Source organism: Gambusia affinis, linkage group LG19, assembly GCF_019740435.1.
Source record: "Gambusia affinis linkage group LG19, SWU_Gaff_1.0, whole genome shotgun sequence".
Classification (NCBI taxonomy): Eukaryota; Metazoa; Chordata; class Actinopteri; order Cyprinodontiformes; family Poeciliidae; genus Gambusia; species Gambusia affinis.
In genome coordinates, this window is record NC_057886.1 from 22,181,464 (window position 1) to 22,196,235 (window position 14,772).

General features: G+C 42.6%; 2 protein-coding genes across 4 annotated transcripts; both read right to left on the bottom strand.

Moving 5' to 3' along the window:
- Positions 1-120: 120 nt before the first annotated feature.
- On the bottom strand, positions 121-11,933 carry itga2b (integrin, alpha 2b). 3 transcript variants are annotated; one of them, XM_044100363.1, is made up of 31 exons: positions 11,721-11,933; positions 10,576-10,703; positions 10,356-10,456; positions 9,329-9,494; positions 9,207-9,256; positions 8,351-8,396; positions 7,935-8,054; positions 7,398-7,442; positions 7,288-7,331; positions 7,127-7,192; positions 7,002-7,054; positions 6,826-6,898; positions 6,284-6,419; positions 6,024-6,206; positions 5,905-5,950; positions 5,605-5,706; positions 4,666-4,721; positions 4,433-4,584; positions 4,158-4,271; positions 3,995-4,062; positions 3,638-3,773; positions 3,463-3,555; positions 3,071-3,150; positions 2,906-2,986; positions 2,725-2,830; positions 2,238-2,393; positions 2,067-2,150; positions 1,794-1,913; positions 1,619-1,720; positions 1,419-1,541; positions 121-1,075 (listed from the first exon to the last, which is right to left on the bottom strand). In XM_044100363.1, the coding sequence occupies exons 1-31, from the start codon at positions 11,861-11,863 to the stop codon at positions 974-976; spliced, it is 3,075 nt and encodes a 1,024-aa protein (XP_043956298.1). In that variant the 5' UTR covers positions 11,864-11,933; the 3' UTR covers positions 121-973. The 3 variants fall into 3 exon arrangements, with proteins under 3 accessions (XP_043956298.1, XP_043956297.1, XP_043956299.1); XM_044100362.1 differs by having other exon boundaries at positions 4,433-4,721; XM_044100364.1 differs by lacking the exon at positions 11,721-11,933 and adding an exon at positions 11,378-11,461 and having other exon boundaries at positions 4,433-4,721.
- A 357-nt stretch (positions 11,934-12,290) lies between these two features.
- Positions 12,291-14,772, bottom strand: LOC122822026 (aquaporin-1). The gene is given in 5 exon segments (XM_044100365.1): positions 12,291-12,950; positions 13,256-13,364; positions 13,366-13,559; positions 13,626-14,094; positions 14,657-14,772. Coding segments are annotated over 4 exon segments (903 nt in total). The 5' UTR covers positions 14,061-14,094; positions 14,657-14,772; the 3' UTR covers positions 12,291-12,785.

The window sequence follows — 14,772 nt, forward strand, 5'->3', positions numbered from 1 at the left end:
ACCAGCTCCACCAATCACACGGGAACATGCATCATGGGTTCAGGTGGTGGGAACAATCACCCAATCAGACTGAAGAAGGCGGAGTTTAACACAACTCAGAGCATGAGTTCATTTACTTTTCTTTTTTTATTAGAAGTTTGTCATATTTTCATGTGTAAATGTTGATATTTGTAGATGGTGCTGCTGTCTCAGTCACTGGGGAAGTTTCCAGTCTGACAGATTCATAATGCCTTTGCTGCTCTTTAAATACAAAAAAATCTGAACGAACTAATTGACAAGAGTTTCTCTCCCTCTGGTGGCCAAAGTAAGAAATACAATTTTTTGTAGTTTTCTCAATTGGTTTGGTGCATATTTCTAATTAAATTTCTTAAAAATGTTATTTAAAACACAAAAACATTTAGTTAACAGTTCCTTGTTCATAAAAAAATTGCATTTTTTTTCAACAACATGCCATTTCTCAGGGAAATTGAATAGTTATTTCCTATAAAATTTGAAGTTGTCATTATAAATAAAAACAGGCTGTGAGAATCTGTCAATTTCATGCATTTTATTATAATTGCCGTAAAATGCAATTAAGAAATTAAAAATTATAAAATGGATGCATGCAAAGTAAAATATGTTTATTTTCTAAATTTTTCTGTATAAACAGTGTCTGTGAGTTTAGTTTGTGACTTTAACATGTTTAATTTGGACTACTCAGTGTTGGATATTAGCACTAGCACACTTGAAATAAATGTAAGATAGAACATATCAGCCTTTATTTTGTGTTGTGACTGAAGAAGAAAGTAAGAGAAGGAAATTAAAACACCAAAAGAGACTCGTATGATGGGTGGCCATGGAAACGAAGAGTGAACCAGCAATCTGAGAGCGAAGGCTTCTGATAGGAGGATCTCTGAGCTCGATTATTTAGGGCTGATCGTTTAAAGCAACAGTGAAACATTTTGTAAGACATTGCGCTTCAGGCGAAGACGTGTTACTGAGTCATGTGACTCTCCTCAGCCAGTTGCTGGTCTCCATCGTCTTCACCACCATCATCCTCATCAGTGGGGGGTCTGGTGCGTCTGAAGAAGCCCAGCTACACACACACACACACACACCCACACACACACACGCACAAAGATGGAGGAAACTTTAATAAGACGGAGGGGTGTGAACTCGTCATGTGGAGAACAACTTAAAACCAATAGTGTGAGTTTCAACTCCATCAGGTTCTGCACCAAAACCTTCAGGTTGAACAGAGGGTCAAAGGTCAGAGCAACAGCTATTACTGAGATTAAACCAAAACGTCCCTGATTCAACCAGAAACTCATTAATTAAACCAAAAAAGGAAACTGACTGACTGACTGACTGACTGTCTGTCTGTCTGTCTGTCTGACTGACTGTCTGACTGACTGACTGACTGACTGACTGACTGATACCTTCCAGAAGATGAAGCAGAGCAGGCAGAGGAGGAGGAGTCCAGAGATAATTGACATGATGATGTAGCCAATAGGAACGGGTTTCTCCCCATCAGGAGGACGCCACACCACACTGAGCTGAGCCTGCGCACACACACACACACACACACACTTTTGGGTTCTGCTGGGTATTATTTATTGATTTAATGGTTATTGATTACCTGTGTGTGTCCACTTGTAAGCAGCACTGGTTGGACTTTTGATGGTGCGCTGATGACATCATAAGAGGCAGAAGAAACAAGGTCATAGTTCAGGTAGGAGGTCTGAAGGACAAAACACACAATGACAACAGAACCCTCACCTGTGTGTGTGTGTGTGGTGTGTGTTCAGACAAACCTCTGTGAGTGCGTGCAAATTAAGCCGAGCTGAGATTTTTACCACGGCGCTAAAGCCCCGCCCCAAATCCATGACATCACACTCAAACCGGACACACCCCGTCTCACTGCTGCTGCAGTTCTGAAACAAACGTAACTCAGCCTGAGATCAGAGAAACACACACCTGTAATATTTATCATTAACCTGAAGGTGTGTTCAAGTGTTCAGAGGAAGGAGTTATTACAGATTAGTGACTTTCATAAAGCGACCATTAAGGAATAAAACTGTTTTTACCACATGGACGGTTTGTCCGAGTGAGTTTGTCTCCTCTTGCTGGATGGGCTGGGAAACTACAGCAAGACTGGAGTTATCTACGAGCTGTAGACAGATGAGAGTAAGACAGGTGAGCTATAGACAGGTGAGGGTTAAGTTCCATTAATAAAAAGAAACATGATGTTGTTTTACCTCTAAAGGCATCACATCTGATGTGTTCAGTGTCTGACAACTCAAGGACTCTTCTGACGGGGTGGAGATGACGTAGAGCAGGAAGTGATGTCGCCAGGTGGAAGGGAAGTCTACGGTCAGTCGGGCGTTGACAGAACTGGGACCCTGATTCCTAATCTACAAACCAGAATCATCAATATCATCAATAACATCAATGTCAGTTGATGAACAACATGTTGAGCTTCACCAGCTGCTGACTGGAGGTTCAGATCCAGCAGAACCTGGACTTCCAGTCCTCAGAGGCAAACCAGCAGAGCTCCTACTGCTGTACCTCATGTTCAGGTCCAGCCTGTCGTAAGACATGACAGAAATGTTCACCTGAAGTCTACCTGAGCAGGACTGATTCTCTGAACTGGATAACCTCACACTGAACCAGTTTTATGAGCTGGGTCCAATGCTGGTCTTGTTTCTTCCAAGTGCTGCTATCATTACCAGATGTTAACCTCACCTCATACACATGCTCCACCAGTGGCCCGACTTCCTCCAGACTTCCAGGGTTACCTACAGGCTGCCAGTCCGGGTGGGGCAAGAGGACATCTGGAGGGACGGATCCCCTGCAGAGACACCAAAACCTTACTACAGTCAATCTGTATATCTGGTGTTAAATCCAAAAAAGTTTCGAGTTATACCCTCTGATCTCTAGTGTGGCCTCTGCCTTCACCTGAACCTTCACTGTCACATGGTTACTGCTGGAGTTCACAGAGTTCTTACTGGTACGGAAAGGTGGACAGAGAGTAAGACAAAGGGATACAAGCTTTCAGCAGTAAACCCAGGGTACCAGGCAGAGTTTGTACCTTCGTATTCTTAGGCTGAAGGTGATGTGACTGTCCACCTCCTCCAGGTTGCCGACGCTGAAGAGGAGACCAGTCTGGACCTGCAGGTAAAGGAGCCATAATCACTAAAGAATTGTTCTATGCCTAGAGTTTCCTCATATAGAGCTTGGTTTGAGTCCAATCCCAGTGGACTGAAGATTAGACTCTGCTTAGCATCATGAGTGTTACAGTGGTTACAGCAGGAGTTAGCAAATCCAAACCTCCAGGTCTGAACTTCTGCATCTTTTAGATGTTTTTCTGCTTAACCACACTTGGTAGATAATTTTATGATTTGAATCAGATGTTTGAAACCTTGCAACCTTTAGGATGAAACTGACCCACCTCTGCTTTAGAGGAATTGGAGATTCACTCACTTTCTGTCTGTGTTTCATTGGGTTCCCGAGGTCACAGGTGACAACAACTGTCTGGTTTTCTTTCCTTTGAACACACACCAGTCGGTTTTCGCCCTGCAAAGTAAAAACAGACAGGATTGTTCTTATTGGCTGTTGAAGCGGTACATTTTCATCAGCATGTGTGAGACCATCTCACCTGACAGCTCTGGAAGTGTGTGTGTTCAGGGAGTTGGACCACCAGCTCGGTCTCATATGCACCCTCGCCATCGTTTGTAGCCGACACCAACAACAACAGGGACTGATCGTCTCCGATCAACACGCTGTCTGATACACTAACATCACACAGCATGAGACACACACAAAACAATATGTCAGCACTTCAGTTCTTTAACCATTATGCAAAAACTGGTCATTTAAATCAGGGATGTATTTATTTGCTGATGATGTAGTTATTTCTGGAGCTGTTCTGTCTTTATGTCTCAGTATTTTGCAGGCTTTCTTCCAATTACTGAAATTCTTAGTGGATTTCCTCATCAATATCCTGTTGACTCACGGTTTAGCACTCAGCTTCAGGTCAGGAATGCAAATGTTATCGTCCCCACAGTCCAGAATCAGCCGGCTCTATAAGACACACAGACACTGTGGTTATCTTTATGTTCACTGAAACTCTGGTCCTGGGTTCAGTTCCTCCTCTGGCAGGAAGTAGGCTGGCTCACCTGGACTGTTGAATGTGTCTGACCATGCAACAGAGCATTCTGGGTAGAATTGAGGAGGCTGATCTCAGCAGTGATGAAGATCGGACTCAGTTTATCCCGAACTTCCTCTTCAGACTAAATACACAAACAGAACAGCATAAAGTTTCTGCACCAACATTACTATAAAACCTCAACCATGTCTCCATGATGTGACGATTCAAAGAACTCAGGTCATTAATCCCACCTGCAGCAGATCCAGGTGTGACTGTGCTCAGGTAGTTAGTTTGTCCACTCACCCTCAGGTATGCTGTGTGATTGGTACAGGCCACGCCCACCTGCCTCTCTACAACCAGCTCCATTGACGTCTGAGGCTGATTGTTTGACAGCAGCAGAGTTCTTCGTGCCATTGGCTGCTTCAGCGTGTCCAGGTGTAGCTCCACCCTTAGAGCTGCCACCACCAGCCAGCAGACAGACAGAATTAGATTACTGATATTAACATATCCTGAAATACCCCTAAAGACACCTTTACCTGTCTGCGGAGGGATTCTGTGACCAGAGACATGGACACACATTCGGACAGCAAAACTGAGGAGATACACCAACAGGAACCCAGAAAGATTTTAAAAAGAATAATATCCTGATGTTTAATGATATGCAGATGACATATGACTTTATACTGAAGCTCATTCGAAGATCTTTAACACTCAGATACCAAAAAATCTCTGCACAAAAAGCTTTTTAGATACTTGAACTGATACTCATATATCATCTTTATGCAGGAATAAACCTCCCATCACCTACTCCAGGGAAGATGAGTTTACATTTTTGTTTCAGAGAAGTTTCAGCTTTATTAGCACTGGTTAGAGTGTAGAAGTGCCTCACTTCATGAACACACTGACTATATGAGTTAAGGGAACATAAAAAGAGACTGATCTTTAGACAATAACTCCTCATCAGATATTCAGGGAATCTAACCATTGATAGAACTGGTGCTTGAAGTAATAGAACTGGTTTCCAGAAGATTCTTGAGGTGGTTTATCTGTTTCTTGAGCCACGCGAGTTTGAAATTTACCTACATCTACATTGGATAGAAATCTCTGAGCTAGATAAGTCCACACATATGTATGCTGAGAGATGCTCAGTTGGCAATTCATGACTCTTGTATCATTAGATTGAACCAAGTCTAAACTGGAAATAGAACTGGGTGAGAAAATCTGACACTGGCAAAGGCCTAACCAATAACAAACGAACTGCTTGTGCTGACAAGTGACTTTGGAAGCTTGGATTGTACTGAACTGTCATGGTTGAAAATTGACTGAGCAGAATTACACCAATCACAATTTTCCCTCAAACTTGAGCAGGAACAACTGGCTATAGAAAGATAGACTTTAGATAAACTGAGTAAAGTTTGTTGTTCTTGGTTTAAAAATTCAAGTCAATGAAAACTCTTGAATAGTTGCTTAATTACCATGAAACTGGTGTGTTTTTGTGATGACACAGTTTAACATCTGGATTCAGGAAGTCTGGCAGCAGTGAGACAGAAACTCTGGACCGGATCACAGCCTGAGACCTGAACACACAAACCCAAAGTTTACTGGAGTGAAGTAGCAACAGTTTTCCTTATGGGGAAGGAGACAACACAACACAAGGGCCTGATCAGCCAATCAACATTGGACTATTGATAATGGTTTATTAAATAATCTTACTCGATGTTAACCGTTTAAAACATGAAGTTCTTTTGTAAAAAATTGAAACTGTGGAGAATCACCTGTAGAGAAAGGCTTGGTCTGCACCCCACGCTCCAACCAGCAGATCTACAAACACACAAGCAGCAGCTGATTATTGATCAGTAATTATTAAACAATAAGCCGGAGCTCCTGAACATACCTGGGTAACCGTTCCCATCGAGATCCACACCTGACCTGAGAGAAAATCCAAACGCTGACCTGCTGCCAGGTAATGGGCTGTTAATAATTTGCGAGGGCGTCGCTGACAGGCCGTTGCTGTTGCCCAGGTAAATAAACACCTGGCCACCTCCTCCATCTGACCATGGAGCCCCAACTGCAACATCTGCACACAGAGGGGTAGTATTGGATTAGCACGCTGAAGCTAGAAGGTTTCTGTTGAAAAGCTGGATACTTGGTTACCTTGGTAACCATCCATGTCCAGGTCACCCAGCACGGAGAGGGCGGAGCCAAACCGGCCATAGATCGACTGACCGATCAGTGATTGGTCAGGCTGTGAGGAGAAGGAGGACTTTTTCTTCTGCAGGTATAAAAGGACCTGAACACAGAAACATTCAGAATGATGGTTTATCCAGAAACAAGCAAAGAAATTCACTTAAAACTCAGCATGTCTGCTGACAAGCTCAATAGTAACAAATGCATTGTTTTGGAGATTTTCCAAGCACATCCCACTGGAAAGGACTATGAGTTAGACCAAGACGTTTCTGGAGAGACTACATGAGAATACCTTGTGATACTCCAGAATGATCTGGAGAGTATCATTACCTGGACGGATGGATGGACGACCGTAGGACATAACTAAGGATTTTTGTTCAAACCAGTCAATGCAAATGAGGTTGAAGACTATTACCTATGAAGCATTTTGAAGTAAAACAGCAAAGACACAGAAAAGCTGACAGACTGAAACATGAGATTTAAGGAAAACTTGGACTCAGTGTTCTGACCTGCCCTCTCTCCTGCAGCTGCCCCATCACTCTGTCCATGAAGAGAGGAGCGCCGATCAGCACATCGTCCAGACTGCACCAGAAACCAACAACACAACCAAAGTCACACCAGAAAATAGATCCAGCCTCCATCTTTTCAGACAAACAGTAAATCTACCAGGTGAGTGTCTTCTCACCCATCACTGTTGATGTCCACCACGGCGACGCTGTGACCAAAGTAGGACGCCACCTGCAGGAGACGGAGACATCTTAGCTCCAGTTCATTAGCATCCAAACAGAGCAGAACAGTTTGAGTTTTCACCTGAGTCCCCAGGAAGGTGTGGTGAACTCTCAGAGAGCCGGCCGTCCTGCCGTCATAGATCTTCACCTGGTAGAGCAGACCAACAGTAGAGTCTCACTGAGCATCGACTTCATCAGAGTCACAGACTCGGTTCATTACACCCCGAACACAGAAAAACTTACTGTTCCTGCCGTGTTCCTGTCATTTGGAACCCCGACCACGTAATCTGGTGAACACAAACAAAAAGGTTAGGTAAAGAAAAATCTCACTAGATTAGATTAGATTTACTCACCTGTTGTGGCGTCTCCGGTCAACAAACCACTGGCCACTGAGTAACCTGACAAACAGACATGTAGAAATAAATTACATTTCATCTGTTTTTATAAGATGATTACAGTACGAGCTGCACAGCAGAGCAGGAAAAACTTTCAGTCAAAAAAACAATTTTTAGCTTTTCTCATGTGACTTTACGCTTCCATAAAGACAGCAGAAGAAACCGTCTTCTGCTAAAAATATTTCTTTGTGCAGTTTTAAATTATCTAGAAAATTCTGTTCTGGTTTGGAAACACTGGTCTCTTTCTGCTTTTTAAAAGTAGGAGATTTGCATAAATATTGTTAGCCCTTCAAAATAAAAGTTGATCAGCACATAAAATACAGTATATTTCAGCCTTTTAATGGTACCTTTGTGAACTTTTTGACAGTTCATAAAAAATCTTACGCCCCTTTACAAAAAAAGTCTATTTAAATACCAAGCTTAACCAATGAAAGATATGTATTTTTCAGAATAAAAGCCCTTTCTCAATGGATTTCAGCATAATGTGTCACTCACCTCGGTAAAGGTCATAACCTCCCTGCTCATTTGACTGGTGGATTCCAGCCACATACTGGATGGGTCCATCGCTCTGTCCACTGTTGATGATGTCACTGACACCCACTGTGATCACCTGACCTGAAATCAGCACTGAGTGTTAAACCTTTTAGAAAATTATTCCACTTAAAGGTGTCCGTCTGACTGCTGGATTTCTGTACCGTTTCATGTTTTTTCATTCATGTTCACTCACAACCAGATGATTAAAATAACTGGTTGTAGCTGTTAAACTGGCGTTCTTGAGGCTATGCTGCTGGATTAACTGCAGATATTTAATTATCCTTATTCACATCATTAAGCCTGAACAGGAAACTTTCCCCAATACAATTTGTAAACTGGTGTAGTTACAATCAACAGCCACCAGAGGTCTCCCTCACCCTGGAAGTAGAAGCTTCCTGGAGCTCCAAGCACCAACCGACCGTCCTGAACAGAGAGGGCTAAAGTTAGCATCATCAGTCCTGTTTAAAGGTTTAGATTCATCCTCCGTTTCTTTATAGTTTCATTCTTGGGAAGCAACATTTTCTTCATAGTTACTCCAATACACAAAAACCGTTTCAGAGTCGAAAAGTTCTTTCCAGTAGATGAATAGCAGAGAGTAGATGAGATGAAAAGCAGCTAAAATCCAAGGACAAACCTACAGAAATCCTTAAAAACTTATGAAACTTTAATTAAGATTACATGAACATCAGAGGTAGGAAGAGAAACCAAAAGTTGTACTCAAATAAAAGCGCCACAAACTCAACATATTTTTACTCAAGTAAGAGAAAAAAGTATTTAGTAAAAAGTCTACTCAAGTAACTAATCAAATTAACAATTATTTGATATTTAAAAATTACATCATCAAAGTATAAAGTACAATGTAAATTTTGGTATTTTAAGGACAAAAATAACAATAATTTATAAGTAACAAAAAATAACAAAATCAGGCAAAAGAAAATGTTTCCAAATCACTTTCAATAAAAAGAACTTATGAAACTTTAACAAAAACTGCAGGTGTGTGTCTGTGTCTGGTGAATTTTTGCTTAAAACGTGTTTGTTTTCATTCAGTTGGTAGAAAATCCAGAAATTTTACTCAAGTAAGAGTAGAGATACTTCATAATAAAACTAGGAAGGTAAAAGTAAAAAGTTCAGCGTAGTAAAAAAAAAAAAACGTAACTGAGTAAATGTAACTAGTTACTACACAACTCTGATGAACGTCTGAATCCCAGAAAGGAAACAGGAAGACCACGTCACCTTGGTGATGTCAGCGCTGAAGCCAACCTCGCAGTAGCGCTGATCGTTTCCTAGACAACAAAAGGCAGTTTCAGCCTTTGAGGCTGTTTAAGGTTTTCCTTCCAGATGTCCGTGTGTCTTACTGTTGCTCCTCTGTTTGTAGTCGTCCTCCATCAAGGCCCCTCTGCAGGGAGAGAAAGGTGTGGCGCTCCTGGTCATTTGGTCCAATAGGAGACAATTTCCTACAGGTGTTTTTCCTGACTCTGCCTCTTTCTGGTTGACGTTCCAATGAAAGAGTGGCGCACACGCCTGGAGGGGGAGAAACACACAGGAAGTCTTTATTTCTGTTAAAAACATCACAAATCACAAGTCCTGCGGAGACGAAGGTGCCAGTCATGTTCTAGTGCAGTGTTTTTCAAAGTTAGGCCGCCGGAGGGCGCCAGGGATCCTCAGAAAGCTGGATGGCAGATGAGAAAAAAAAATGCAATTTCAAAGATATTATTTATAAAGGATATTATTTAAAAAGGTCCAGAAGTAATCATCAGAATCTTCAAAATGAGAGCTGCACAAACAAATGTTTTTGGCTGCACAAACTGGCACAAATGTAGTCGAGTTGATTGACTTCAACTTCGTCTGACTTGAAGAAGGTGTTGGTCTGTTTGACCTTTCATGACATCTGACAACATTTACTAATAACTTTAAAATTATAGCAGCACAAACAAAAAAAATTTGCTGCACAAACAATTTTGTTGGATGGTGGGAAGGGGTTGGTTGACCTTTCGACCTTTAAACTTTCATTAATATCTTCTAGACAAAAGCAGCACAAAATATCTACTAATATCTTTAAAATGACAGTGGCACAAATGAACATTTTTGTTCCACAAACGTTAGATACCAATTCTGATGGAAATTAATAATTGTAAAAATCTAACTGGTAATAAATTCAACATCACATTAATAACGTCATAATTCATTATCTGACAAAAATTTCCACTAAAGACCTCATTGCTAACTAAAATTAGAAGCTAAATTAGAGTAATAATTACTGAATTGTAAATAAAAGTGAGGAAAACAAATGGAAAATGAAATGTTTCTTGTACATATTTTGTGGTATTGTCTGTCAGGAGTTAAAGCCGTTTGGGGGGTCATGATATGGGAAAGTTTTCTCACCAGCAGGTGTGTGCTGCCGACTGAGCGAACCGAAGCTCCGAACCATTGGCCGCTCTTAAAGGAGTGAAACCTGAGACCTGAGAGGCTGCGTTCCTCATCACCTGTGAACGACAGGAGAGTGAGACAGGTGACATCATAACATCAGGTGTAAAAATCAGATGGGTCATTTCTGATCCAAGCAGAAAGACATTTCCTAAAGACATTCTGGGCATAAACTCACCTGTCGGGTCAAAATCGATGATGTCACAGGCTCCATCAGGTGACCAGGTGCACAGAAACACGCCCCCTCCCTCTGTCACCCCGGGCTGGCTGGTGTTGGCTTTGGGAGCTCCAATCACAACGAAGAACCTGCAGAACCAAAACATCTGAGCTTCTTCCAGCCGTAATTTATCTGACTTCACGGTGAGCATCAGCGGTTTGCACGTCTGAATCTTCTCTGTTGTCTCATTCACCCTCCAAACCCAAACAAAGATCTGGTGCTATCACAGTAACACCCAGAGCTAATGCGCTAAATGCGGAGCTAATTCTCCAGTTAGCATTTAATCGTTTTTGCTAGAGTTGAAAACATTTAGCGCACTTAGCTTCCACTAGATTATCATTTCTGGGCAAATTTCAAAGCGCTAATTTACTTGGTTGTTTTGTAAACATTTAGCTGAATAAAGTTCAAAATCTGTGTTGAAGGTTTTGTCACATCAACAGTTTTACAGCAAAGCCTCTAGATGGCGCCATAATTACCAAATAAGTCCAGTGATATGGGACACTTATTGCAGAAACGGAAGTATGAAGATAAATTGGGGACATAAAGTTGGTACAAAAGAAAAAGGATATAACTGATAAAAATTTTTTTTAATTTTTTAGTTTAAATTTTTTCTTCTTCTTTTGGACAAACATTTTAGACCCAATTTAAAGTCCTGTTTATGGTTTGCTTCAAGCCATTTAAGAAACACGGCAAACATGTAGAAGAAAGTGATCTGCTCAGATTAGACCAATGGTAATCTGAGCAGATTAGTGTAAAAACTTACATGATAAACTAAACTAAACTCAGGACAATCGTGGAGAAAACCAATGAGAAGCTGCAGACGACTGGGATCGAGGTCACCTTCTTACCGTGTGTTCTAGATCAAAATATATCAAGTGTTATAGTGGCCTAGTTAAAGTCCAAAACTAAATAAAACTGAAAATCCGTGGCAACACTAAAAAATGAGTTTTTAGCAAAGTATTTCTTTACAAGAGTAGAAATGGGAGAAGACAGCCAGTGGAGACAAACCTCAGAGGATCTTCAGTGAAAATAGCTACAATGTTTCTCCAGGTGTTGTAACTCACCTGAGTTTCAAGTAAACAGATCAGAAACTGTGAAGAACTTACGTGTTGTTGAAGGAGTGGAAGTCGATGGAGAATCCAAACAAACTTCCTGCCGGTCCTCTGAACATCACTGGTTTTTCCAGCAGGTTCAGACACACACTCACCGTCACACACAGCAGCACGCACACACACCTGAACACACACATCTCACCTGTCTGGAGACTGAACCAGAGATGCTTCAACACGCCTTTACACGCCACTCTGAGTGTGTCTGGGTGTCTGTCTGACTGTGTGTGTGTGTGTGTGTGTGTGTCCTGACAGATGACTGACAGCTGGTGGTGTGTGTTTAACGCTCTGAGCTGCTGTTTCCTGCTGATAGAAAATAAAACTAGAAGCTGGCTTATCTGCTGAGTTTAGTTTTCTGTGGGTGGTGAGTTCAGGAACATCCCGGAAAGTAAAGGCTTCTGGGTTGATCTTTTAAAGTACCTAAGAACTTGTTGATAATCCCTTTTATTTCTCAGCCTCTGTTTTGTCGGCCGTTTTAAGCAACAGATTTTCCCCGTATCATGAACAAGTGGAATAATTTAAAAACCAACAACTGTTAAAATTTTAAACAAGAATTGGTTGCTCAGGTTTAAATTTATTAAGGATTTGATCCACACAGGTTCAAAATTATACATACAAGCTCAAATAGAAGCATACATTTTCACTAATATTTGATTAAATGTAGAACCTTCTACTTGCAACAACAAGCTTCTGGATATTTGACAGCTCAGGTTCAGACACACAGCTGACACATCATACATTTGCATAATTTATGCTTATTTTGCAAAATATTCATAGTTGTATAAAATGCTGAAGACATTATAATAAAAATAAAACTAGAAATCATAAAGTTCTGGCCTGCATGGTTGCTGCTTCCTTAAGAACCAGCTGGAGTTGGATTGATGCCTTAATATGTGAGGTAAACAGGTTTAAAAATATCTTTTAGCATCATTAAATGAGAATAAATCTGGACTAGATTAGGGAAAAGACCGGGATGATTTTTAGTCCAGTTCTTTAGAAAGCGTTTGTGATGATGGCAATGATGAAGAGGAGGATCTGCTGCTTCTTCGCTGCTCAGGTGTGTTACGGAAGCTGTGACAGCGCCCCCTGCTGCTGTTTGTCTGTCAGCACATAAAGCTGTTTTAGCTCCGCCCACCAATCTCCAGGGCAGCGCCAGCGCGGCCGCAGCAGCAGGTCGTTGAGGAGGGCGGCCAGACACGCCCCGAGAATAGGCCCCGCCCAGAACACCTGCGGTGGAAGCGATCAATCAGGGATGAGTTAGATGAGTTTGCATTAAGGATGCAAACAATTAAACTTACAATTAACTGTTGATTAATTGTTTATTGCACGTGTGTGAAACTCAAGGCCAAATCTGTCCTGCTGTAGCTTTTCTAATGTTAATGTTGAAGAAAGATGGTTGGCCATCTTTTAAGAAAATAGCAGCTCAATTAATCATTAGTTGATTAATAAGATCAACTTTAGATTGACTCATTAATTGATAACTTGCATCCATGTGGGTGTGTGTGTGTGTGTGTGCCTGCATATACACTGACCCAGTGGTTCCTGAAGTTGAGTGTGACGGCGGCAGGACCAAAGGAGCGCGCTGGGTTCATCCCACATCCTGTGGCGCCGACCTGAAGAGGAAACAGAAGCTGATTGGCTGCTTAAAGGGCCAGCGGACAGGTGGGCGGGACTTACAGCCACCAGGTGACCCAGACTGACAGTCAGGCCGACCAACAGAGGCGTGGCCACCTCAGGCAGAGGGAGCTCTGTGGTTACCATGACGACCAGGACCAGCTGGAGCGTGATGAGCGTTTCCACGGTGACGGCCTGGTGCAGCTGGACGCCAGACGCCAGCTGGACGCATACGGGGCGAGTCAGAGAGGATCATGCTCTATGATTGGCTGTCGGAGGAACACTCACCTGATTCACGGCAGGCGCCACATCTCCCATCAGCCCCAGCAGCAGCGCAGCGGAGGCCACGCCCCCCAGCAGCTGGCCAATCACATACAGCGCTGCCCTCCACAGGCGGAGCCTCAGGGTCAGAGCCATCGCTATGGAAACTGCAGGGTTCAGGTGAACTGCTCCACCCACGGTCAGCGCTACCATGGCAACGGATAGACCAAAGACCAACACAACCTGCAGGGGACACGCCACGAACCCAGAGGGTGGAGGACCCTCAGGGGGACGGCTGTGATTGGTCGGAGCTGTCAACCTCAGGTCAGCCTTTATCAGAACAGCTGATAGGCTGGCAAACAGGAAGAGGGCGGTGCCTACGAACTCCAGCAGGAAGTGATGCAGGCAGGACTGGGAGAGGATGTCCCGCAGGACGAGACGGAGACAACGAGAGACAAACATCACAGCGGCGACTGGACCAGCTGATCACAATCATCTGTGGGGAGAAACCAGAACAGGTAAGAACAAAACAGGTGAGATCCAGGTGAGTCTACCGAGACGACGCCAAGGCTGCATTCACACCAGACCTGCTTGATCCAGTTTGATCAAACTCTGGACCATTTGAGAAAGGCTGGTTCGGTTGGAGAGGTGTGAAAGCGTAATAAAAGCTAACTCTGGTCCGCTTAAAGACCGGTCTCAGTTCGGTTGCTGTGAACTCTGGTGCGGTTTGAATGCACATGTGAACGCCAAGTGGACCAGAGACTGCTCCAAACAACGGAGGAAGTGGACTGCAACGCATTGATGTAATTTCATAAAGAAGTAAAACCTCTTCTTCAGAGGTTTTTGTGGCCTTTCCTTAAGTGGTTCTTGGTGAAGCAGCACCACAGGCAAGAAAGGGAACTACTTTTTTTTTAGCAGCTGCTGAAAATTGTTGCAATTTTGATCCCCAATTGAACCGAATTTACCGGACTAGGTATGAAAATTCCCGTATAATTGATCCAGGTAAATAGAAAAGATTTAGAGCTCCTTATTTTATCAAAATCAGGTTCAGGACTTACCTGTCGGTGTCAGAGAGGTGGATCCCAGGTGTGCTGCTGCAGGTTAACGACGTCTCCAACATCCAGAGGGAGAGTCTCTGTCTTTTATAAAGTTAGTGTGTGTGACGTTGGCTCAA

Bases quoted from the DNA above. Each gene is read 5' to 3' on its own strand.
- itga2b (XM_044100362.1), bottom strand. From the start codon at position 11,863: ATGTGTGTGTTCAGGTGTGTGTGCGTGCTGCTGTGTGTGACGGTGAGT. The intron at 6,420-6,825 runs GTCAGAACACTG...TTCTGTGTTCAG, and splicing joins AGCTGCAGGAGAGAGGGCAG to GTCCTTTTATACCTGCAGAA. The intron at 5,707-5,904 runs GTGATTCTCCAC...TTGTGTGTTCAG, and splicing joins GACCAAGCCTTTCTCTACAG to GTCTCAGGCTGTGATCCGGT.